The sequence below is a fragment of the Lepidochelys kempii genome, chromosome 6 (assembly GCF_965140265.1).
Source record: "Lepidochelys kempii isolate rLepKem1 chromosome 6, rLepKem1.hap2, whole genome shotgun sequence".
In the NCBI taxonomy this organism is placed as follows: domain Eukaryota; kingdom Metazoa; phylum Chordata; order Testudines; family Cheloniidae; genus Lepidochelys; species Lepidochelys kempii.
The window spans coordinates 46,482,172-46,509,254 of NC_133261.1; the positions used below are offsets into that span (position 1 = coordinate 46,482,172).

General features: G+C 38.7%; 1 protein-coding gene across 2 annotated transcripts in view; it reads right to left on the reverse strand.

Moving 5' to 3' along the window:
* The window catches only part of LUZP2 (leucine zipper protein 2), a 332,586-nt gene that overhangs the window by 97,615 nt on the left and 207,888 nt on the right, over positions 1 to 27,083 (reverse strand). The window contains exons 6-7 of one of the 2 annotated variants that reach the window (XM_073347815.1): positions 22,741 to 22,803; positions 15,914 to 15,976 (exon numbers count right to left, since the gene is read on the reverse strand). The exons of the other annotated variant lie outside the window; for it this stretch is intronic. Of the exons in view, the coding sequence (XP_073203916.1) occupies positions 15,914 to 15,976; positions 22,741 to 22,803 (126 nt within the window). The remainder of the gene's footprint in view (positions 1 to 15,913; positions 15,977 to 22,740; positions 22,804 to 27,083) is intronic. 2 annotated transcript variants of the gene reach the window in all.

Below are 27,083 nucleotides of genomic sequence, written 5' to 3' on the forward strand. Positions count from 1 at the left end.
AAGAACTGAAATTCTACCCAAATGTTGAAAACTTGTTTTTCCCACCAGTTTATAAAACTATTAAAGCAATACAGTAGGAAATGGTACATTCTCTAGTTCAATTAAAATATCCATCTTTATTGGTGTAGATTAATGATGCTTTGAGAGGTATATGAGGTTAGTCGTGACTGATGATCTATTATAGAAAAATTACAAATGTGTTTAATGATGTGGATATAAGTGGATATATCGTATTACATCCCTGCATACTTTGTCACCTCTCTCCTCAGATTTTAAGCTCTAAAAAGCACCCCATTGTATGTGTTTATTACAGCGGGTTAACATAATTGGGCACAATTCTGTTTAGGTTCTCAATGTACAACTGTAGTACTACTAAGAGTTAATGAAAAAAAATTGCATAAAGGAGGCACTGAAGAATGTTAGTCTGTAAAACTGCATCACAAACTTCTTGCCTTGAAATTGAGAGAACCCCAACATGCTGTATTCTTGACTTCTAGGGAATCTGAGATGCAGTAATAGAATGGAGCAACGATGGAAAATTCCAGTATTTTCACATTTGTTTTCATCCCAAATTGGGATAAAAATCAAAGTATCAACATTTTCTCATGGAATGAAAAATTCTGATTTTTTTTATTCAAAATGTCAAAATATTTTATTCTGGGGTGTTGAACCAAATTGAAATATTTTGTTTCACTAAACTGTCTGTGCCTGTGGTACCAAAGTGCCTCCTGGGAGTTGAAGTTCAGATGGCTCGTGCTCTAATTTCCCCCATGGACTGGGCTCCTTGGCTGGAGTACATCTCCATAATATACCACAGTCACGTAACTCCCATGATACACCATGCTGCTTAGCTAGAGGGGTCATTGTAGAACATCATGAGACATGTATTCCAGCCAACGAACCTGGCCCATAGGAAATACTGGAAGCATGAACTGACATAAAACTCCAGTGAGGAACTGTGGCACTAAAAGGAGATGCAATTTAATGTCAAATTGACTTGAAACAACATGTTTCAGTTAGGTTCAAGACACCTAAAATTTTGACTTGGGTTGAACTGACCGGAAGCAAAATGTTTCATTTTAATTAGTTAGACAGATTTTATTTGAAATTTCATATGTGGAGGAACTGCATTTTCATGACTGATATAGACAGTGTTTCACTCAGGGAAGGAATCTTTCCTTCCTCTTTCAAACACCCAACAGTCCAAATAACAGGGAATCCCTGATACATCAATTCTAGTTACCTACTTTCCAGCATCAAGCCTCCTGTTGCTGAACTAACTCATAGAGAGGCTAGTCAAAGGCTAAATTCAAACTCATCACTTTGAAGCTAATCTCCTAGGTCTGGCACAATCGGGGTTTAGGCAAGGACATGGAACGGATACTGCTTTAGTGGCACTGATGTGTGATCTCCTGCTGTCAAAGGGCAGACATCCATTCTCATCCTCTTGGACCTCTCTGCAATAACTGACACAGATGACCATAAGCCACTGCTCTCTCTCTAAAGAGAGGTCACAAGAGTCCAGGGAAATGTGGTAAAATGGTTTGAGTCCTTCCAGGAGGGATGCACCCAATGAGTAGTGATGGGAAACTGATTTTCAATAAGCCTTGGAGGACTGGGGAAGTTCCAGAAGAGTGGAAGAAAGATAATGTTGTACCAATTTTTAAAAAGGATAAAGAGGATAACATGGGTAATTATAGGCCCATCAGTCTGACATTGATCCTGGGCAAGATAATGGAGAGGCTTGATTAATAATGAACTAAAGGAGGGTAATGTAATTAATGCAAATCAACATGGGATCATGGAAAATAGATCCCGCCAAACTAACTAACTATCATTTTTTAAAAATTTAGATTACAAGTTTGGTTGACAAAGCTAACAGTGTTGATGTAATATACTTGGACTTCTGTAAGGTGCTTGACTTGGTATCACACAACATTCTGATTAAAAAGCTAGAATGGAGCTAAAATTAATATGGCACATATTAAATGGAACAACAAGTGGCTAATGGATAGGTTTCAAATCGTAATTGTGAATGGGGAATCATCACTGAGTGGGTTTGTTTCCAGTGGAGTCCTGTGCGGATCTGGACTTGACCCTACCCTATTTAACATCTTTATCAAAAACCTAGAAGAAAACAAAGTCATCACTGATAACTTTCAGAGTAGCAGCCGTGTTAGTCTCTATTCGCAAAAAGAAAAGGAATACTAGTGGCACCTTAGAGACTAACCAATTTATTTGAGCATAAGCTTTCGTGAGCTACAGCTCTCTTCATCGGATGCATTCAGTGGAAAATACAGTGAGGAGATTTATATACACACAGAACATGAAAAAATGGGTGTTATCATACACACTGTAAGGAGAGTGATCACTTAAGATGAGCTATTACCAGCATGGGGGAGAAAACCTTTTAAGGTTTTCTTCCCCCCCCCCACTCTCCTGCTGGTAATAGCTCATCTTAAGTGATCACTCTCCTTACAATGTGTATGATAACACCCATTTTTTCATGTTCTGTGTGTATATAAATCTCCTCACTGTATTTTCCACTGAATGCATCCGATGAAGTGAGATGTAGCTCACGAAAGCTTATGCTCAAATAAATTGGTTAGTCTCTAAGGTGCCACTAGTACTCCTTTTCTTTTCACTGATAACTTTGTAGATGACACAAAAATTGGGGGAGTTAAAGATAAAGAGGACAGTGATCTAGATCTAGATTACTTGGTAAATTGCCTGCAAGCAAAAAATATATGTTTTAATATAGCTAAATGTAGATGTATATATCTAGGAACAAAGAATGTAGGCCATACTTACAGGATGGGGGACTCTATCCTAGGGGCTGTGGGGGATAATCAGCTGAACACGAGCTCTCAGTGCAACACTGTGGCCAAAAGAGTTAATACAATCCTGGATGCATGAACAGGGGGATCTTGAATAGAAGTAGAAAGGTTATTTTACTCTCTTTTTGGCATTGGTGAGATTGCTGCTGGAATATTGTGCCTTGTTCTGATGCCAACAATACAAGGATGTTGGTAAATTGGAAACAGTTCAGAGAAGAGCCACAGGAATGGTTAAAGGATTAGAAAACATGCCTTAGAGTGATAGACTCAAAGAGCTTAAACTATTTAGACTGACAAAGAGAAGAGTAAGTAGTGACTTGATTCCAGTTTATAAGTACTTAATGGGGAACACGTATTTAACAATGGGCTCTTCAATCTAGCAGAGAAAGGTATAACATGATCCAATGTCTGGGAGCTGAAGGTAGACAAATTCAGAATGGAAATAATGCATACATTTTTACCTGTCTGAGTAGTTAATCGCTGGAACAATTTACAAGGGGTCATGGTGGATTCTCAACACGGGCAATTTTTAAATCAAGGATTGGATGTTCTTCTAAAAGATATGCTCTAGGAATGATTTTTGGGAAGTTCTATGGCCTGTGTTATACAGCAAGTCAGACTAGACAATCACAATGGTCCTTTCAGGCTTTAGAACCTATGAAAATTTCCATCACCAGACCTCCCACTTGTGGAGTCCCACAAGGATCAGTTCTCTCTCTGGTCCTATTCAGTATCTACATACAGCTAGTAGGTGAGTTGGAGAACAAAGACTCAAGAGTCAGCAACATGCAGATGACACAAGCTCTACCTATCGTTCACTGCGTACAACCGCACCACTACTATCAAGATGGCCCAGTCTTGGATGAGATGAGCTCATGAATGAAGAACAGCTGGCTGAAGCTGAACCAGAGCAAGACAGAGGTTATGCCGGTGGGCAGAGCAAAGCATATTGAAGAGTTTGCCGCCATGAAATTATCTCCTTTGGTTGATAGCACATTTCCACAATTTTCTGTTCAGGAGCGTTCCTTGATTCCTTGCTGATGCTAACACATAAAAGCATCTGTGAATAATGCTATCTACCTTCTTTGGTTGCAGTCCTGGTGGGGCATAGCAGAGTCCTGTCCAAGGGGTCTCTACTGAGCACCAACAGGATTTCAGCCCCCTTCTCAGCCCCTGTCCCCCACCCCCATCCTGGGCACACATTGTGCCTGCAGAGATTAGGTGTCACTGGCTCTGCAGTAACACAGGGAAACCTCTGCAGTCTGGCTGTCATGGGATTGAGTGATCACAGAGCAGAGCCTGCTGATTAAGACAGCAAGGAGAAGGAGGATCCTCCAGATGCTGCTGAATGGTTGAATGGCTTCTGCCCTCTCCATTATCCGAACAACATCCATGTCCCATATGCTATTTGCATAATCAGGAGTATACTCTACATGCCTTTGGCATCTATTGGCTGGTCTACAGTGATGTAATATATCTGGGCATGAAGCCTTTGCCACTTAGGAAACTCTAATTAGTACAGAACACTGCAGCATGTCTCCTCAGCAACACAGACTATGGCTTCCCATAGAATAATGAGTAAAGTTCAAAGTCTCAGTTCTCATTTTCAAAGCACTCCCTTACCTGGGCCTAGGATTTCTAAAAGATTGACTAACACTCTAGGAAGAAGACAATGGTTGACAACTATGCTTCTCTGGGACAATGAAAGTTTCTACAAGAAGAGTAAAGCTCATATACGCGAGAGACAGATTTCTGGAGAGCCAATCTGGGATTGTTGAATGAACTCCCCTCCCCCAGGAGTAAGGACTATTATCTCCTTCTATTCCTAGTGCAAGGTTCAATTCTTTGACCTTGCCTTCTCTATCATAATCATATAGCAATCTCTCTCTTTCTGTGTATATCGATACGAATAAATAAAACAGTCCACTGCATGCACTTCTCCCCCTAGTGCTAAGAGACAACAATTGAGCTCAGTGCCCACTATGCTAGGCACTGTGCATATGCACACTGTGAGAGACAGCCCATGCCCTCAGAGATTACAATCTCAATATGCCAGGCAGATAAGGGATGGTAAAATACACAGCGAGGTGAAGTGGCTTGCCCAAGGTCAAACAGCAGGTAAAGGGAAGGTTGCCTGACCCACCAGTCTAGTGCCTTTTCCACTAGACCACGATGCCTGAAATATGAATGAGTAATTATGGGAAACTTTTTTCCTTAATCAATCAGCTCTACAAATTGCTAAACAAAAGGAACAATATGTTTGTCACTTCTTTGTGTAATTCTGAAATGACTGAACTTTGCTATAAGTGATGAGCACAGTGAAAACTCCGAAATTCCAAGTATTCTAACCCGTCTTTTATCCCAAGGATACACAAATGCCTGCAGAGATTTTTCTGTAGCTCATTAACCATGCAACAGTACTCCTGTCCTCATTAATTTATTTATCAAGATACAATCTGAATCAATATTTGAACACCTTCAGTTTAAGTATATCTTCACACTATAATAGATTATGCATGTATTGCAAATGTTTTGTTCTTTACCTCATCTTTTAGCCAACAATTTTCTTTCTATGAATAAAAAAATAATCAAGCCTCTCTTAAGAAAAACAACCAACCCCCCTGCTCCCACCACAGCATTTTATGCTATTAAATCAAACAGTGTAGTAGTAGGAATACCATACAAACTAGAATAGATGGGTGTGATTCAAGTGCATCAGAAGGAAAACAATATGAAATACAGTAGATGAACACAGAGATAAAGAATCCGGATACTTTCAGAACTTAAGAAGATACAAGAATTAAACTGTAAATAAAATTTCAGGTATTTTGCATACTTTTTAAACACCATTCACCTTTAGAAAAATTAACACTGTTTCTAGACAACCTCCAAAAAAGAAAAAAATGCTTCCCATTTTTCATGACTGATTTTCTCTTTTTTAGAAGGCTCTAAATGTAGTGTAGCAATAGGTTATTTTCACCCAGGCACATCATTCTTGCTAAAGACAACATGGGCAATTTGTAAAAAGAGCTTGCCATCTCTAAAGTTCTTTGCTCACGTGAATAGAATTACATGCAATCTTCAACACTTATTTTCACAAACCATAGGTTAATGGAACTATACTATTAAATTGCAATATCTTTTGGATCCCTGCCTCAAGACACTAGTCAGTTGTCGTTAAGTTAATACACTGCATGTAGTCTTTAGCTTACATCTCTATTTCTCATCTTTAGTAAAGTCATTGGTGTGAAATCTGTACCAAGAGGGAAAAAATCCAGTATCTACTTTTTTATACCAAAAAATTCTTGTGTCTTCTGCTATTGTTAAAGAAGCAGATGGTGAGCTGTTCCTCCCCAAGTTTTAATTCAAACTTTCAAGTTTTGTCATTGGCTTTAACCCTTTGTATCCCTGATTCCCCATATAGTTCATCTCACTAGGCTGGGTTGTGACCTTAGACATAGTCCTGAGTGAGGGGTGGTGGATAAGAAACACAACCTCAGGAGTAGCTCTGGAAGACATTATCATTCAGACACACCTTGAATCACAAATACCCCTTTGCTTCTTTATTGCTTTGCTGTTATGGTAATTGCCTGCTGCCTATGCCAGCAACAAGGTATGCCACTTCAGCTGAACTGGCCAATGAGTATACGCAGTGGAGCCAAGACTTCACCCATGCTCCACCTATCAGCAACCACCTGCTCCAGGAAGGGATAAGTAGGTGCACTCTTGCTTACCCCTGCACACAAGGTCCAAGCAGCCTGTGAGCTAGGGCATATGAGAGAGAAGTCCTTACCTCCTCTAACTCCCCAGCACTGCTGTGTAACTCAAATCATAATGAAAGGTGAAAAAAAGTTATAGTTCCCTGTTTTTGCTTTTGAAAGAGAGTATTGCTAAGTATAGACCAATGGAACCGCAATGCTACTTCTCAGAGAACAGGTCAGAATGTGGAAGATATGTGAACATAATAAAGGCCACTGGATCAGACCAATCGTCCATTTAGCTCAGTATCCTGTCTTCCAGCAGTGGCCAATGCCAGGTACTTCAGAGGGAATGATCAGAACAGATAATCATCAAGTGATCCATCCCCATTACTCATTCCCAGATTCTGGCATCCAGAGGCTAGGGATGCTTTAGCCCATGGTTTTGCATCCCTGCCCATCCTGGCTAATAGCTATTGATGACCCTATCCTCCATGAATATTTGTATTACTGTATTACTTTCTGTACTACTTTTTAATGATTATTTTGTATACCTGATTAAGATCATGTTGTTTGCTACATAGTTGCAAAGAATTAACTTAGTCCTAAGCGGTTTTTGCACCTCTTCAGGAACTGAAAGTTAGCTCCAGATCACCCAGTAACTGGTCCTAATAAACAATACAGGTGTCAATTCCTTTGAAGTTTTATCCCTGCTGTGCTTTGATCAACAGGGTAGCTGGTGCTCTGGGGAGGGGAACTTCAGTTGGGCAAAATGAAATAAAGAGCCTGGGAAGGTTTAAAAGCCTCATCCTAGAAGCTGAAAAGGGGAGGCAGGATCTATAGAGACATAATGTAACCTGGTCCCCAGAAGGGAAGGGGTGCCAGGGCTAATTACGGCCCAGCTAAGTCTTGAGGAAAATGCTAAGCTCATATAATACATCCATAGACCTTTTGATGTTTGAACCTTTTTCTATCTGATTGCTATGCTCTTATGGATAAACGAATAATACTTTATTTGTAGAAGCTATTCGGTGTCATTCTCTTTTCACACTGTTCACAGCTTCTGAAGGGAAGTCTATAGCAGGGGCTAAATGGAGCTAAGGAAACACTGTTGATAAGCAGGGTGCTATATCTTGGTGACCCAGTCTAAAAGTGGGGGTGAACAGAAGATTGACCATACTTGATCAGAACAATGGCTCATCTAGCCCGTCTTCTGAGAGTGGTCAATTCCAGGCGCTCCAGAGGGAATGAACAGAACAGGACAATTTATCAAGCAATCCATCCACTGTCTTCTAGCATTCTCAGAGCATGGGGTTGAATCCCTGATCATTTTGGCTAATAGACACTGATGGACCTATCCTCCATTAATTTAGTCTAATTCCTTTTTTAAGCCAGTTATACTTTTGGCCCTCACAACATCCCCTAGAAATGATTTCAATAGGTTGACTGTGTGACTAAGTACCTCCTTACATTTGTTTTAAACACGCTGACTGTTAATTTCATTGGGTGACCCCCTGGTTCTTATGTTATGTGAAGGGATAACTAACACTTCCTCACTCACTTTGTCCATAGCAGTCACAATTTTATGGATCTCTATCAGATCCCATTTTAGTCATCTCCTTTTGAAGCTGAACAGTCCCAGCCTTTTTAATCACTCCTCATATGGAAGCTGTTCCACGTTAGTCTCTAAGGTGCCACAAGTACTCCTTTTCTTTTTGCGAATACAGACTAACACGGCTGTTCCTCTGAAACCTGTCATTACTCTTTTTTGTTGCCCTTCTCTGTACCTTTTTCAATTCTAACGTATCTATTTTGAGATAGGGCAATGAGAACTGCATGCAGTATTCCAGGTGTGGACATATCATGGGTTTACATACTGGCATTGTAACATATTCTGTCTCATTATCTATCCCTTTCCTGATGGTTTCTAATATTGTTACTTTTTTTGACCGCCATGGCACATTGAGCAGATGTTTTCAAAGAATTGTTAGCTTTTTTTGACTGCCACGGCACATTGAACAGATGTTTTCAGAGAACTCTGCACAATGACTCCAAGATCTCTTGCTTGAGTAGTAACAGATAATTTAAACCCTATCATTTTGTATGTATGGTTGGGGTTATGTTTTCCAATTTGCATTGTTTGCACTTGTCAACTTGGAATTTCATCTGCCATTTTCTTGCCCAGTCACCCAGTTGTGTGAGATCCCTTTGCAACTCTTCACAGAGAGTTTCTGAATTAACAATCTTGAATAATTCCATACCATCTGCAAACTCTGCCACTTAACTGTTTATCCTTCTCTCTCCCCTCCAGCCCCCTGATCATTTATGATTATGTTGAACAGCACTGATCCCAACACACATCCTTGGGGGACCCTGCTATTTACCTCTCTCCATTGTGTAAACTGGCTATTTATTCCTACCCTCTGTTTCCTATCTTTTAACTAGTTGCTGATCCATGAGGGGACCTTCCCTCCTATCCCATCACTGCTTACTTTGTGAGCCTTTTGTGAGGCTTTATCAGGCTTTATCAAGTCAAAGGCTTTATCAAAGTCCAAATACACTCCATCAACTGGATCACCCTTGTACACATGCTTGTTGAACCCGTCAAGGAATTCTAATGGATTGATAAGCCACAATTTCCCTGTACAGAAGCTGTGTTGACTCTTCTACAACATATCATGTTCATCTATGTATCTGAAAATTCTGTTCTTTACTATAGTTTCAACCCATTTGCCTGGTATTGAAATTAGGCTTACCAGCCTGTAATTGCCAGGATCGTCTCTGGAGCTTTTGTTAAAAATCAGTGTTACCTTAGCTATTGTCCAGTTATCTGGTACGGAGGCTGACTTAAGTGATAGGTTATATAACATAGTTAGAAGTACTGCAATTTCTTATTTGAGTTCCTCCAGAACTCGTGTGAATAATATCTGGTCCTGGTGACTTATTACTGTTTAATTTATCAATTTCTTCTAAAATCTCCTTTATTGACACCTCAATCTGGGACAGTTCCTCAGATTTATCACCTAAAAATAATGGCTCAGGTATGGGAATCTCCCTCACATCCTCTGCAGTGAAGACAGATGTAAAGAATTTATTTAGCTTCTCTGAAATTGTCTTGTCTTTCTTAAGTGTTCTCTTAGAACCTGATTGCCCAGTGCCCCCACTGATTGTTTGGCAGGCTTCCTGCTTCTGATGTACTTAGGGCACTTATGTCCACAAAACTTATATTACTGAGGGATGTGGGAAAAAACACCCCCCCACCCCCCGAACGCTGGCATAAGTGGTAGTGTGCACAGTGCTATGTCAGTGGTACATAACTGCCACCGCTCGTTAAGATGGTTTTATCATATGGATGGGAAAACTCTCTCCCACTGGTATAGAGTGGCTACGCAAGTGATCTTACAGCAGCGCAGCTGCATTGGTACAGCTCTGCCTCTGTAAACTCTCTAGTGTAGACATGGCCTTGGGGGGGGGGGGGGTTAGGCTTTGTGTCTTTTGCTAGTTGTTCTTCAAATTCTTTTTTGGCCTGCCTAATTATAATTTTATGCTTGACTTGCAGAATTATGCTCTTTTCTGTTTTCCTTAGTAGGATCTGACTGCCAATTTTTAAAAGATGTATTTTTATCTCTAACTACCTCTTTAAATCTGTTTAGCCATAGTGGATTTTTTTGTTGTTGTTTCTCTTACTTTTCTTTTTTTATTTGAGGTATACATATAGGGATGAATTGTGAGATTCTATTATGAAAGAAGTACAGGGGTAGGTCTCTCACTGTATGAGGTGCTCATAGAGAGACTGTGGGGTCAAAGGTACGGATAACCCTGAACCATAACAGAGGCATTTAAAATTTTAATGATGAAGACATGACTTCTGTTGAGTTGGCTTTTATCACTTCTGATCTTTGTCTCTAGGGAGTACAGAATTATGTCCTTTGTGCCACTGAAAAATTTTGCAACTCCAGGAAATAGGTTTACTGTGGATGTAATTATTTTTAATAGGCACTGAAACACAAGCCTATATATGGTAGCATCAATTTTAAGTTAGGAAGAGGCATAGTACACATTACTGCTACATCCAGATAATAATGCTCTGAAACTAATCTTACAGAACTCTGCATCTCATACAATATTTTTTTTATAAGAAGAGTAGTATGTAAAAAGAAAACCACACCACGCATCAGTGAGTTTCCTGGAAGACTACCATTTTGTATTGCAAAGACAGTTTGAAAGTAAAATTTAATATATAGTGCATTTTATATCAGTACTGATCTTAAGACCTGGTTTAGGAAAGTACTGAAACAGTTGCTTAAGACCTGTTGTGACTACTGGGCCTACAAATTTACCCCAATTGTGAGCTCATCTGTAAAAAGTATGTAAAAGTTCATAAAAGGATACAACAACATTAATACCAAATGTTGATGGGAAAAAGTAAAAAAGGAAGATAGAATAACTGAATTAGTCTAAACAAACAGGCCAGGTTGATGCGATTCAGCGACCATGTTCAAATTAAGCTGGTCAGAAGCCAGAAGATGCGGAGCCAGAGGATAATGAGCCAAAATTGTTATGCCAGACACTAAGCCTAATTGGTAGACAAAATAATGAGGGGGTGGGCCATGCCACCTACACTCCCTTTTTGAGTTCTTAAAAGAAATATTTTGTGGGGAAAGTTCAAAAGAACAAAAAGAACAGGCAAGAGAAACATACTTAGGCTTCTGAAGCTAGTTTCTAATCATAGCTGCCACCTGCACTGTTTTCCTGGGACCCTGTGCCTTCATCATCCTGAGACAGAGAGAGAGGGACCCAGACGACATCGTCACCCCCTACTGGCACCAGCTGAATCCCAACCACCACCTAGAATTCCAGTTATTACCACCTTTAATACCATCTAAGAAACCGCAAAATAAAGGAGAGAGGGTCCCTTCTAAAATTGGACTTTAACAATAGCAACAATGACATTTACAGCCTTTCTCAATGAACCTATTCGCTTTTCCCCCAAAAGGAAGGTTATTACTGCCATTGATACCATCAGACAAAGAGGCTTTTTTTCTTTTAAAACTTTCTCCAGATTAAGGAAAAGGGAACAAAACCAAGTAGTTAAAATGAAAGCCTGATTTAATACTTTACATTTCAAATGTTTTAACTATTTTCCCTTCTTTTCTCTATCTTTAATAAAAGGTTAAAAGACTTTTTAATGAGACATGTGCCATGGTACTAAGCAAGCTGAGGTCTCTATATACCAATCCTCAAACCTTGTTTAACATTGATGAACAGTGACTAGGTTATGCCAACACTTTTATTCCATATATTCCATCCAAACTAATACAATGGGCCATCCCTATTCAGGGCAGCACTTCACCACATGCTTAATTTATTCATATGCGCTGATTTAACAAAACATTGCTTCCTTCAATCCTGTCATGTCTTTCTAGTCTCTACAAATTGACAAATTAATCCCACTTTCAAGAAAATAATATGAAGGGACTCAATCCTGAGGAGTATTGAGGGCCTCCTTTGAGGTGCTCAGCATCCTCAATATTCACCAATATTTATGGGAATTGAGGGTGCTTGGTATAAATGGCAGTCCATTTTTAAGTGAGCAATCCTCCAATCACAGAAACTTTGTCACAAACTGAACTTTTCAGTGGTCTCAGCAGATAAATCAGGGACTACATAGTTATGGAAATGGGGCTCCCCACCTTGTACTATAGAAGTTTGAATTATGCTGGCAAACAAAGCTTATGCCGCTATTGCACAGGATATAGCAACTGCATATGTAGAAAACCTCTATTTTCAGGACTTTATACCTAGAACTCTTCCTAATCACAGAAGCCACTTAAAAGAATTAAAATGCACCAATAGAGATTATCAAGGCAGTCTAGGGGATTTAATTACATGTATTCCAGTGGATGTGTCATGTAATTCTATAAACCTCTTTCATTATCTCAGCCAATAACATTTTAAAATTCCCTTTCTCCTCGTTATTTTATCTTTACTTTCCAAAGCTTTTGACACATAATTAGCTTGTCAGATCACTAGCTTTACTTTCCTATTATATGGAGAAACAATTGTTATTTTACCTTGGAATCTTAAATGAAAAGTACTACAATGGATAGACAATACATGAAATATGCACTTCTGAAACTATAATGCAGAACCATTTAAACACATCACAAAAACAAACTGAAAACACACTCAAATAAGTATTCATATTTTGTACAAATTACAGTTGAAATCACTGATAAAGAAAAAGATTGAGAAATAATAAAGGATCTGTATAAAACCGCGTAATGAGTTGTCAGGGTTCCTTCCCCACTCTGAACTCTAGGGTACAGATCTGGGGACCTGCATGAAAGACCCCCTAAGCTTATTCTTACCAGCTTAGGTTAAAAACTTCTCCAAGGTACAAACTTTGCCTTGTTCTTGAACAGTATGCTGCCACCACCAAGTGTTTTAAACAAAGAACAGGGAAAGAGACCACTTGGAGATGTCTTCCCCAAAAATATCCCCACAACCCCTACATATCCCCTTTCCTGGGGAGGCTTGAGAATAATATCCTAATCAATTTGTTACAAAATCATCAAAGACCCAAACCCCTGGATCTTGGAACAATGGAAAAATCAGTCAGGTTCTTAAAAGAAGGGTTTTATTTAAAAAAAAAAAAAAGAAAGGTAAAAATCATCTCTGTAAAATCAGGATGGAAAATACTTTACAGGGTATTCAGATTCAAAACACAGAGGATCCCCCTCTGGGCAAAACCTTAAAGTTACAGAAAACAGAAATAAACCTCCCTCTTAACACAGGGAAAATTCACACAAAACAAAAGATAAACTAATCCTCCTTGCCTATACTGGTTGCAATATTGGAGACTTGGATTAGGATGGGTTGGAGAAGATTGATTTCTGTCTGGCCTCTCTCCGTCCCAAGAGAGAACAACCACATAAACAAAGAGCACAAAACAAAAGCCTTCCCCCTACAAGATTTGAAAGTATCTTGTCCCCTTATTGGTCCTTTGGGTCACGTGCCAGCCAGGTTAGCTGAGCTTCTTAACCCTTTACAGGTAACAGGATGTTGCCTCTGGCCTGGAGGGATTTTATAGCATTGTATACAGAAAGGTGGTTACCCTTCCTTCCCTTTATATTTCTGACATGAGTGCAATTACTGAATGATCTTTTTCACTATCCTGAATTTATATCAGGCCTACATTTACATTTTGTATTTTTCCCACACACACAATCAATTATTTTTTTCTTTATTTTAATTAATTAAAATATCTGATTTTTTCTCATCAATATATCAAGAAGCAGCCTGAAAAAAAAAAGTTAGAAATGCCTGAAACAAACATAGACCTTGATTCAGCAAAGTACTTAAACTTCAGTCCCTTAACCACATGCTTACAGTGCTTTGCTGAGTCAGGGTTTTAGGGCTACTAGTATAATTAAAATGGACTCAGAGAAACTGTAGCTGTCTTTGTGAGGTAATTTGCTGTACAAGTGGGGCTATAAAATAAGAGGCCTCTGCTGAAATTTGTCACTAAATGCTCTTAGTTTTTCTTGTTTCAACACATGGAAAATTACAGTTTGCTTCTTTTAAAAATAATAGTCTCAATACTCTCCATGCAGCATGCTCTAGTGGATTGAACACTGGGCTGAGAGCCAGGAACTGGAATTCAAATCCCAACTGACACACTGACTGCCTCTATAGCCTTGAGCAAGTCATTTAACCTTTGTCTCACTTTGCCCACCTGTCAAATGGTGATAATTAATTGTACTTTTGTGCCTTTAAAGGAGGCTATGAAGATTGATTTGTGCATATTTGTCAAGTGGTTTGAAAATATAAAGTGGATTGTAAGTGCGAGTATTATTATTACTTTAGATTTTATTTACTGCAACTGATAAGATGCTGTTGCAGAGTCAGGTTATATTAAACATTATGAGCTGATTCACTGGAGAATTAGAGGAGACATAGCTGCCATATTTATTTTTTACAGCTGCAAGCAGAACAGAAATTCAGTGATGATAATGGTTACTGTTTATCCTGTGGCCTTTTGAAATAAATGGGAGAACAAGTTTCTGGTGGCCAATGGAGTGTTGGCCATGCAAAAAACCAAACCAGACCAACCAACCAACCACCACAACTGGCACCCTTCTTGGCGATTTGAATGAGTATAGACTGAAGTGTTCTCTCTCCCCTAGCGTCATCATGGTCACCCCCTAGAAGTCAGAGTTGAGCCTTCCTGCTGCAGGCAAATAAAATAAGCCTTTCCCCCTAACCAGTTTTCGATAATATCTTCCTTTCCCATCTTAAATTTTTCACCTAAAATCAAAACTGAACCTGAACTGACGTGGAGTTGATTTTACCTCATTAGCTATCATCTTTCTAGCTCCAAACTAAAACCCTGGAGCTAGCTTAGAGAAAATTCCTCAAATTTCTTGTGAAACTGCCTAAAGTTAGTGAAAATTCAGATAAGGCTTTTCATGCCTAGGGCCTACCACTAATTCTGCTCCCTCATCTTCTAGGTTCCAGCAAAGACCAGAAGTAGGAAGTATGCAAAATTCCATGAGACATCCTGTTCTCATAATATTATCTGCCTGATTTTACAAAGAGGAATTTGGATATGTTTCAGCTGTGTATCAAAACTTTGGGGTATTTATGTGAATTAGACTGAACCTAAATTTGGTTTGCACATCCCTAATAGATACTTCATTTTGTTTTCAGGAAGTTGCAGAAAAGAAATTTCAGCAGAGGGGTATGTAGATGGATAAAAGCCAGATGCCTACAGGATAACATTTTATTTTCCATGTTTGTTACAAATTATTCAGTCTACTTGTCACAAATATTAGAATGCTTTTCTTTAAATGTTACCCTACACAGCTTTAGCATGGAGGACTGCTAATCAAACAGAAACCACCAGGCAGCCGTAAAATGCTCTATTGCTCAATTAGAAAGATAAAAAAGCCCTTCACAGGAATCTGTGGAACAATGGGAGAGATTTGGGTCACTGGCAAACTACTGGCTGGGACATTGGTCTATGTAGGCACTTTAATGTAAATAATCATAAGCTAAATATTTTTTCCACTTTAATTTTAAATAATGATGAAGATAACAGAATTTTTGAAGCTTTGAAATCACCTCTATCTTTGCCACAGGAAGCATTGTAATACCGTGCATTGTCTCTTCAACACTGAAGTAGAGGGGATTTCAGAGAGCACATTATGGGAATGATGTCTGTGATTCAGAGTATTGAGCTTCTTTCATTATGTTGACAGAGAAATGATTTCTCAGTTCTCCAGTAATAAAGGCAGTAATCATCCTACTGGATGATTGTAATGTTATATGGACTGTAAGTAAATACCTTAGCCAGCTCTAGAAATATAAACTCACCTTAAAAATCAAATCCTTTTTCCCATAGCGAAACTCCTTCAGCTGGGCTTGGATCTTTTTTGACTGCAAGTGGAAGATAATAAATTAATCTTTAAAATCATTTCCATTTGAGAACCTGTGGAGGAGATGACAGCAAATTCTGACAATTTAAATTCTGACAATTCTGACAATAAAAAAAAAAGTGAAGCAAAATCAAAAAGTCAAGTTTTTTTCTCTCTCTCTCTTTCTTTTCTTTTGAATGCATGTATATACATTCTTTGCAAGGACAGTATGTCTAAACCAATTACGGGACCCAAGGAAGAGTTAAAAAGTGACCTCCAATTAAAATACATTCACAAGCTATCACATTGTTACATACAGTTAGTTTAACTCATCCATTTCGGACACAAGATTTTATTAAATGTTCACAGCTAAGCATAAATGAAGGCAGCATGGGTGAGAATCTTCAGAAGTGTTTAATGATTTCTACTATTATGTGTTTATTTGTACTTTTTGTGACTCACATTGTACAGATCGTATAGAGAGCTAGTGTAAAGTCAACAAAGCTATGCTGATTTATGTTCTCTGAGGATCTGGCCCAGAAAGGTTTTTGTTTTGTTTTTAATTTTAAGAAAAATATTTGTTAATAAACTAATTTCAAATCCATTTAGTCTACTTTTCTTATATATTTTTAAAAAGTTTTTAAAAAGCAGAATCTGAACTATACTGAGTTCCTTTATCTACTGATATTTTCCTCCCCTTTATCTGAGCAGCCAGCCCAAATAAAGTATTTTCTGGCTTCACAATTGTAATAATCCCAAAGGGTGTTCAAATTAGATATTATTGTAAAGATCGAAGTACTTCACTGCCAGCTGTTTTTGAGTTTTTAATTGTTGTGGTGAGGTTTTTAACACCCTCCGTACCCCCATCAATTTGCATGTTTAATGACATCTTCATGGTATTGGACGGTCTCTGATATTTAGAGTTTAGTGGAATGAAATTCAAAACTCATCCCAAGTCCATTGAAAAGGGACATCAACCTTGAGAATGACTTATCAAAGGAGTTGGCACATTCCCCATAACTGGGACGTTTTAAGTCAGGACATGTCTACACTGAGCTTTCACCATTAAAAAAATTTGTCGCTCAGGGATATGCAAAAACCACCTCCCTGAATGACAGAAGTTTCAACCACGAAAAGCACTGGCATGGACAGCGTTTCATCCGTGGGAACTGCTCTCCCATTGGGGGTGGTTTTATTTGGTTGGTGGGAGAGCTCTCTCTCCCGGCGACAAAGAGCAGCTCTACTGAGTGCCGTACGACGGCACGGCTGTAGTGGTACGCCGCGGTAAGGTGTGCAGGGCAGACATAGCCCCTGATTGCAGGTCTTTCGAAAAGACACGTTATAATTTTGTGACAAGTTGTTGAGCTAGATGAAGGAATCACTGGGTGAAATTCTACAGCTTGTCTTAGGCGGGAGGTAAGACCAGCTAATCCCAATGGTCCCTTCTGGCCTCTAATCTATGGATATATGAAAAAAAATCCTAAGGCTCAAAACTTTTTGAATAGACATTTTAAAGTTCTAAGCTAACTTGGACCACTGCAGTTTTCTAAATAAATGTGTCATTTTTTTTTTAATTTTTAATTGGTTTCACATGGTTATGAAGAGAAACCAGGTAAAACCTTGCAGCTTTGCTTTTGCTTTCAGTTTACAAGTTCATTCAGGCCTATAACGCAACATGAAACTCAGAGTTTGAAGACCACTCACAAAGTGAAACTGAAGAAAAGGTTCACCTGAAACCTTGGTCAATCAAACAGCCGAGATTAGCATATTTCACCTCTACCTTCTGAGCTATCTTTCTATTCCACATTTCTTTTTCCCCTTATGGCCTCTATGTTTATTTTGGAGAACAGAATGTGCCAAGGCTCTATTCTAAGGAAAAGTCATTATGGCTCTGTGGACTACCAGATACAACCATTAGTACACTTCAATCTTACGGGTCAAATCTTGATCCAATTAAAACAATGGCAACACTGCGACTGACCTTAATGGAATCAGTATTTGGTCCTAAAAAAAGTATGTAATCTCTATGATATATACAGCTGCCACTGACCTATAGGAAAGTCTAAAATTCACTCCTTTAGAAAATTCTCACACTCAGTAGCTCAGGGGTAGGGGGTTTGCAGCTTTTTCCAGTCGCTAGTAGCTAACTGTTTAAGGGTTTGGACCCCAATAACAAACCATGGAGGTCAAATGAACACATCAATAGTAACTTTATATTATATATATGAAAATATGGTTGCTATTCCACACTGAATTATCCTAAGAAAGATGCCAGACAGGTGTGAGGTATTATATTGTAAGTCAAGCTGGAGGCTACACTTTGAAAAGGAATTTAAAACCTTTGGCCCAGTGTTCCAGAGAGGTTGAAATCAACCTTCAAAGGGAAAATGCCTCTTGCCAGCTGTACAGCTTACATAGGATCCCTTGCTGGCTTCGCCACTGATCAACACTGGCATTTGTTAACAAAAAGAAAAGGAGTACTTGTGGCACCTTAGAGACTAACCAATTTATTTGAGCATAAGCTTTCGTGAGCTACAGTTTACTTCATCGGATGCATACCGTGGAAAATACAGAAGATCTTTTTATACACACAAATCATGAAAAAATGGGTGTTTATCACTACAAAAGGTTTTCTCTCCCCTCACCCCACTCTCCTGCTGGTAATAGCTTATGTAAAGTGATCACTCTCCTTACAATGTGTATGATAATAAAGGTGGGCCATTTCCAGCACAAATCCAGGTCCCGCCCAAACAAACCCACTCTCCTGTTGGTAATAGCTTATCTAAAGTGATCACTCTCCTTACAATGTGTATGATAATCAAGGTGGGCCATTTCCAGCACAAATCCAGGTTTTCTTCCCCCCCCACACACATACCAACAGGAGAGTGGGTTTGTGTGGGGGGGGTGTGCGGAGGGGTGGGGAGAAAACCTGGATTTGTGCTGGAAATGGCCCACCTTGATTATCATACACATTGTAAGGAGAGTGATCACTTTAGATAAGCTATTACCAGCAGGAGAGTGGGTGGGGGGAGAGAAAACCTTTTGTAGTGGTAAACACCCATTTTTTCATGCTTTGTGTGTATAAAAAGATCTCCTGTATTTTCCACAGTATGCATCTGATGAAGTGAGCTGTAGCTCACGAAAGCTTATGCTCAAATAAATTGGTTAGTCTCTAAGGTGCCACAAGTACTCCTTTTCTTTTTGCGAATACAGACTAACAGGGCTGTTACTCTGAAACCATTTGTTAGCAAAGAGATCTTTTGTCATGTCTTACCAGCTGATGTCTAAGACCACATTTACCAGCTTTTTCCTGATCATGCTAGTAGAAAAAATTATGTCTGGTTTTATAATTGTTACTAGCAGCACTGTATCCCTGTGGCTCTCTGTCATATCTGTAACTGACTAACATTCTGAGATGGTGCCGCACACCCACCTTTCAATCCTGATGATAGTGGCAGCTTTTTATTCAACACTAGACTGTTGATGCTGTGCTAGCTTTTAGTGTAAAAGTCCCAATGATTCTTAGAGAACAGCTACAGCAAAATAAATAAGTTTATACTTATGTTAGTATCATCCATTTGCTAATTGCACAACTAGCTGGTAAAATTAATATCCCTAGAGCTAATTTCATCCCTAGTGTAATTCCACTAAGTTCAAACATCTGACACTGGGGGGATGTGTCCACCCTGTAACAGTTTATGGATGTAAGGTAGGATTCTGCCTTCTGCTGTGCTGGTGCAAGAAGGACACAGAGAATTTCTACCTTTCCTGCTCCCTTTGCAGTCAGCAGAGCAGGATTTCCAAGTAGCATTTAAAGGAGAAAAAGAAAGGGCAACCTACTACCATGCCATTCCACACACCGCAGCCTAAAGGGGTTTTGATCTACTAGCAGAGGGAGTGACACACCAGCATCCACCTAGTATGTATGCTTCATTCTGCATATTACTCCTCCTATTCAGAATAGAAGAAAACAATATGCATTTCCCTGTTTTACCCCATTGAATCCTGGCTAGAGTAGAGCACCAAATCACCAACTGGGCAGCATCTCATCCTAGCTGTGCTGGCCAGGTTTAACACGTAATTCATAAAGGCTACCTACAAAGCTTAATGTTCTGGCACTTGAAAAGTAAAGCACATTCACAATCTGCTACCACAGGCTCTTTGTATAATCCAGAGTTCAATTCTTTGAAATTCCCTGATGACAAGGCATACTACACTACACTGTACTATGAATTGTACTGTGTACTACAAGAGTTCCATTGATTCTCATACTGTACTGTATGTTAATAAGTGCTTTTCACTTAGTGCAGCCAGTTAGGTCACATATTGTTGGGCTAATAAATTAGTAGTTTGTTCATGGGTTAAATCCTAAATTCCTTACTTAGCTTTTACACAAATCAATTTCAGAATTGATTTGAAGGCAATTTACTAGGTAAAGGACCTCAGAACTTGGCACCATAAAAATAAGTGGTGTATTTCATTAGATGCACTAAAATATAAACTGCCTCCAAATTTAATTCTATTTCTAATTGTGCATCAATTTGAAAATAATGTGAGAGTATGTGGGGATTAAATCTCCTACAATCTTCTGGTTTGAGCCATAGAAATGAATGGAATCTCTACTGCTCTCAACTGTGATCATCCTATACAGAGAATTAGGCCTGTTGTTCTGGATTGCAGGCCACTGCCTCAGCCCTCCTTCAGAATGGTCTGCCATGCCTCCCTCCCTCCTTAGGGTGTCATAGAGAAAGTAGAGCCCCCGGTATGCAAAGGGAAGTCTGGCATGCTTTTGCTGCCTGTAATCCCTAACCCTCCCTTGTGAGGTGGAACCAATACAATTCTCAGCACTTTAGGTTCTTCTGTGTCTCCAGAAGCAGGAAGACACCAGCTGGTCCACAAGGAGCAGTGTTACAGTTAGCTTTCTTAACATCCATGAGTATGATTCACAATGATTCTCCTGCTGTGCATTTTGATGAGAATTTCACCTCAGCTAATCTGGTCTCTCATGTAAACACATATTGAGATAGAGAGGTCTTTTTAAAACTTGAGAGATACGTCAATGAGAATTTTTAGAGAGAGGTTGCAAGCAGTTCTGATTCTGACCACTTCAAACTCCCAGGATAAAGACAAGATTTACTGGCAATATACTGATTGACACTGATTTCATATCAAGAAAAGGAGTACTTGTGGCACCTTAGAGACTAACCAATTTATTTGAGCATGAGCTTTCGTGAGCTACAGTAGTGAGCTGTAGCTCACGAAAGCTCATGCTCAAATAAATTGGTTAGTCTCTAAGGTGCCACAAGTACTCCTTTTCTTTTTGCGAATACAGACTAACACGGCTGTTACTCTGAAACCTGATTTCATATCAAACACTGGAATGTCAAATTCCGTGTTTTCCATTTAAATGTAGATATCAGTACTGGTTTATACATAGTTATGTTGCGAATATTCTAATGTAATTCAATAAGATGCAAAACTAATAGAAAAAAATAAAGTTAAATAATACTAAAAATTCAAGATGTGATGAACCCTGAGCAAAATTAGCAAGAGAGAAAAAAATAACACTGTCATATTTTTAGGCCAGGACTTCAACAATTCAGTAGTACAAAGGGAGAGAAAAATACATTTGAAACCAAATACTGTAGAGTAAACCAGAAAGATACTATGATGTAGCTTGAGCAAAGTGAGAGAAAAGAATCTATTGCTTCTGACTGCTGCAAATTTCTTAGATATGATGGGCTAGATCTCCCGCAGTGTAGCTCAATTGAAATCAATGGAAATCAGTTATTTAGATTATGTATCTGGCTGTATAACTTTGAAAATACAAGTTTTCAAATCTGTTTCTGAATTAAAATGTACTTGATTCAAGTGTGATAATACTGTGGTGTTCTAGCAACATGCATTGACTTCTGCAGACTCATTAGACTGAGAGAGAAAAGTTTTATTCTTAGATCATCTTGCCTATCTTCTTGGCAATGCATAATTGTTCCCTAGAGTACGCTATTGTTGATGACTCTTCTCTATTTTTATGCTTCTCCAGTTTGACTTCACTGAAGTTACTCCTGATTTACATCACTGGGGCTTGATTCCTATTTGAGAATGGTGGGAATCAATAGTAACTCATCTGAGTACTCCTGATGACTACCGGGAACTACTCGAATAAGTGCATAACTTTACTCACTTCAATAGCAACCACTAGTAGCTAGCATGACCGTTCATATGACTAAAAATACTCACATGCTTAAGTATTTGAAGAATCAGGGCTTTTATATTGTCTGTATGAGATTGCCAGCTCTTTGGCAGAGGCACCACTTCTTATTCTATATTTGGTAAAATGCCATGCATAGATTTTTAAATCATACACTATTTTAACATTAAAAATTATTTCTCCAGTGCTTTATTTAGAATTCTTTATTCAAAATTACTCAGACAATGGAGTTATTATTTCTACTTTTTAGTATTGGGACCAATGGAGAAAATCAAGGCTTTTGATCCTGGGATTCGGCAGACAATCTCCCCCAATGACCTCAAATCTAAACGTATGGATTTACTTTGTCTAAAAATGGAGACTGTATTTTGTTTCCTGATGTATGGTTTTGTCATGGGAGCAAATGAGAAGAGATTTTAGATGCATGGCCTCTTTGAACACTAGCTGTAGCTACACATGAAGTCTACATTATCTAGCCCAGAGTCTCTGTGTGAAATTCTTTATGGCAATCCTCAACATTCTCTTTCTGTCTCTCTGCGTGTGTTAGGATTAGAACAGTAAGAAACTCTACTCACCTCTTCTGCATGAATACCACAAAGCTTGTTTCCCGACAGGAGTTTGTTTTTCAGGCTTTTGTTCTGAGAAAAGAACATGGTTTTACTATTGAGAGGTAGTAAAATATTGAGGAATCCTTTAAATATTTTAACCTGTTGGTTTTATTTTTTACTAGATATGATCTTCAAGATGTTAGTCAGGCCACATATAAATATGAAGCCAAGATAAATGTAGAACGGTACAGTAGCATCTTCTCTTCTAAAATTCAGAAGGCCTGTGGTTTTTGCATTAAAATATTAATTCACAGAGACAGAACTGCACATTGTAAACTTTCAAAACACTATATGAATTAAGCTGAAAGACATTTATTTAATCTCAATATGATGAGAAAAGACAAGGGACCAGATCCTCATCTAGTATAAATCAGCATGACTGAGCACTAACTTCAGTGGAACTAAGGCAATTTACAGCAGCTGAGGGTCTGGCCTAGTATCCCACCATTGAACCCTAAAGTCAAGATTTAAAGATTCTTTTCATTGTAAAATTGTTTAATTTAAAATTGGCAGAAAGTCTGAAACATTAAATGCTGAGTCCCCTCATTTCACTTCTACCATTCAACCTTCTTTTCTACCATAGCAGTTTTAAATCTCACTTTTTATTTACCGAAATGAAAATTGATTAAAACATTAATAAAATTAAATTTCAACTAGCCTAGTAATATTCCTACACTGTAACTTTTTTTCTATATTCTTTCTTTTTGCTGATATTATGCTATAGTCGATAGGCAAGGGTATTTACCTTTGCAGATTCTCCACTGGGTGAGTAGCTGCCTAGCTTTGAAAATTATTTTTGCTCTCTTTAAATTCTTCCCTCTTGAATTAAGAATACAATCAGCCAGATCCTGAGCTGGAGTAAATCAGTATAACTGTGACAAATGGGGTTACACCGGTTTATATCAGCTGAGGATCTGTTCCTACCTTTTTAGCTCATTTCTCTTGAATGACCTTACCATGATGAATTCCTCAAACACATTACAGTAAGAACTGAACAGAATTCTTTTTCACTATTTTTATTTCAATTCCCTGTCCCCATTATTACACTGCAGCCCACTGAGATTCATATTTTATTTAGTGTGGGACATTAAGGAGCCTTATGAAAAATCTAAAGTAGTTTCTAATGGATCTTGGGTTTTTTGTTTTTTAAGTACCATACTAGGCTAATATAGAGCTTGCATAATTTATACTAAGGACCTGCATTTTTATGTATTAATGATCTTCAGGAAATTGACGAGCTGTGCAGATGCTGTCTATCGGGGATTGTACTGTCAAAGAGTGCATGTGATGGAGATAACAGGGCAGAAATGGCTTAACAAATGTTACATACCTCTAAATATTGCTAACCCTTCAGGGAAATTTCATTAGGTTATTTTCTTATACATCAGCCAGTGCAATGCATACTGTATCTATACTTTTCAATGTTAAAAAAACTATCAACAATGTTTCTACAAAGCTATATATTGTATTCCAATGGGTAGCCATGGGCAACACCCAAGTGAGGCAAGAAATGAGAAATGTTAGCAGCTCAACACACACACTGTTCTCAACAGGTCAGCACAAAGGGCTGGGTCAACACCTCTCACATTAAATCCTGCAAATTCAGTAGGTCTCCAAAAAGTTTCCGTAGTAAAGATCCCCTCTCATCATTTTGGGAATCCTGCCCCACTTCCTGCTTTCCCCCCTAGAAACAGACTGCTGGAACTACCTCCAAACCTCATGGATCCCAAGGAATCAGTGGGATACTGTTCTTCTGCAGAGCTCTCGCCCCATAACCCTCCTCCATAGCAGTGCATCTCTATTGGAGTGGAGGCACCTGGGAAACTCCATGTTCATATCTGCACTGGAAGTCCCCTTTAGCAGGAGGATCCCACCTTCACAGGACAGATAATAAACCCTGATGTTGTATCATTTTCTCTTAGCAACCTACAAGGCAGGTAGAAAGATGTCCATAGCCAAAGTTGGGCCACCCATTCCCAGCTGTTTCCTCTGCAATGGATCCTGATCCCAAAGATTTCAGAGTAACAGTCGTGTTAGTCTGTATTCGCAAAAAGAAAAGGAGTACTTGTGGCACCTTAGAGACTAACCAATTTATTTGAGCATGAGCTTTCGTGAGCTACAGCTCACTTCATCGGATGCATGCCGTGGAAACTGTAGCAGACTTTATATATACACAGAGAATATGAAAAAATACCTCCTCCCACCCCACTGTCCAGCTGGTAATAGCTTATCTAAAGTGATCATCAGGTGGGCCATTTCCAGCACAAATCCAGGAAATGCCCACCTGATGATCACTTTAGATACGCTATTACCAGCTGGACAGTGGGGTGGGAGGAGGTATTTTTTCATATTCTCTGTGTATATATAAAGTCTGCTACAGTTTCCACGGCATGCATCCGATGAAGTGAGCTGTAGCTCACGAAAGCTCATGCTCAAATAAATTGGTTAGTCTCTAAGGTGCCACAAGTACTCCTTTTCTTGATCCCAAAGAGGCACTCTCCTAGGAAACAATAAGTCAGTTTTGTGGAAGTGATGGGTGAGAGCTTCACGTGTGAAGGAAACTCTCCATGAGTGTAACTTGGGGGAAGGGCCAGATTTAGGGGCAGGCAACCCAAGGCGATTGCCTGGGGTGCTGGGCTTGGGGTGCTGTTTTTGTTGTTAGCGACAAAAGGGAAAATAGAATGTTTGAAATAAAATGCGTCAGGTATTCTGTATGTGGATTCATTTTTCACTAACCTCCTAGAATGTTCTGGACCTTTGTAGAATCTCTTAAATGACAGGGATAAATCATGCATGCAAATTGTGCATCAAAGACGTGAAATAGGCTACAAAAATGAATAAAATAAATAAATAAAATAAATAAATTTTTTTGCAATAAAAAAAAATAAGGTATTCAAAAGTTTAACAAATGGGGGGAGAAGTGCCGAAGATGCTCCTTGCCTGGGGTGCCATTTGGTCTTTTCCCCTTGGCAAAGTTGTTTACATTTCCCTCACTGACTGCCTTTCAACTGGCTATTTTTCTTATGTTGTTTTGTGCACACACTGAGAATTTAGTTCTCCCCCACTGTAATACAGTAAAGGCTAAATAGAAATCTTCTAAGGTTTTTCCTCCCTAGATGGACCTTTGGTCTGACCCAGTCTGGCCATTCTTATGTTTTCCCTTACACCTCCTCCCCTCACATTCCTTTTTCTGTGTGTTTCTTGGAGGTTTGTATTTCTAAAAAGAAGCATTTAAAATTACCAGAAGACAGTTTTTAAATTGTAACCTATGAATACAAATTACCTACAATACTGCCTGAGGCATTGCCAACATGTTACACAACACAACACAAGTAAATAAAAATATGACTGTGTGGACTATAGGATGACATATCTGTATAGGAAGTACATTCATTTGATCTGTACTTAGTTATGGACCTGCTGTGAACAGTATTTATATTGAGAATATTTTACACCTTTTGAAGTATTTAGCGTGGTGACCCCTTTTCCCCTAATTGAACATGAAAAGGCAAAAAGATAAGAAGGGACTATAAAATATCTGCATCTTTAGGCACCTAAATACCATTAAAATCTGATCCAGAATTACTAAGTGATAGAGACAACAATAATCATCATTCATTCCCAGGGAAGGTGAATGTGACTACTCCTATTTTACAGATGGGAAAATCAGTAAAATAGGAGTAGTCACATTCGCCTTCCCTGGGAATGAATGATGATTATTGTTGTCTCTATCACTTAGTAATTCTGGACCAGATTTTAATGGTATTTAGGTGCCTAAAGATGCAGATATTTTATAGTTTTATATTTTATATTTAGTTTTAATATTTATATTTTAGTTTTATATTTTATAGTATATTTACAGATGGGAAAATCAGTGCATGAGTGGTTTGTCCAAAGCCACACAGCAGCTCATTGGCAGAGCCAGGAACAGAACCCAAATCTCCTATACCTTAACCCTGAAACACCCTGCCTCAATAAAGACACAGATTTACTTCTTCCCAGATCTGTCGTACCACACAATTTAAAAGAGAGTCTCTCATTTCAAAGAATATTTCATTAAAAGAAACCCATGGAAGGGGTAACTTTGCATGGTCACATCCAGAAAGCTTAGACTTTTGGTCCACAGTAAGGAATTATATGCACTCTTATTTCTTACGAGCAGGTAGGATATTTAAAGAGGCTGAGGGAATTAAGTACCAACTCCCATTGACTTTCAATGAGAATTCAGCTATTAAATCCCTCTGACTTCTTTAAAAATCCCAGCCAGCACTGTTACCCTTGGCTGTATTATTTAGATTAATTCTGTGGTC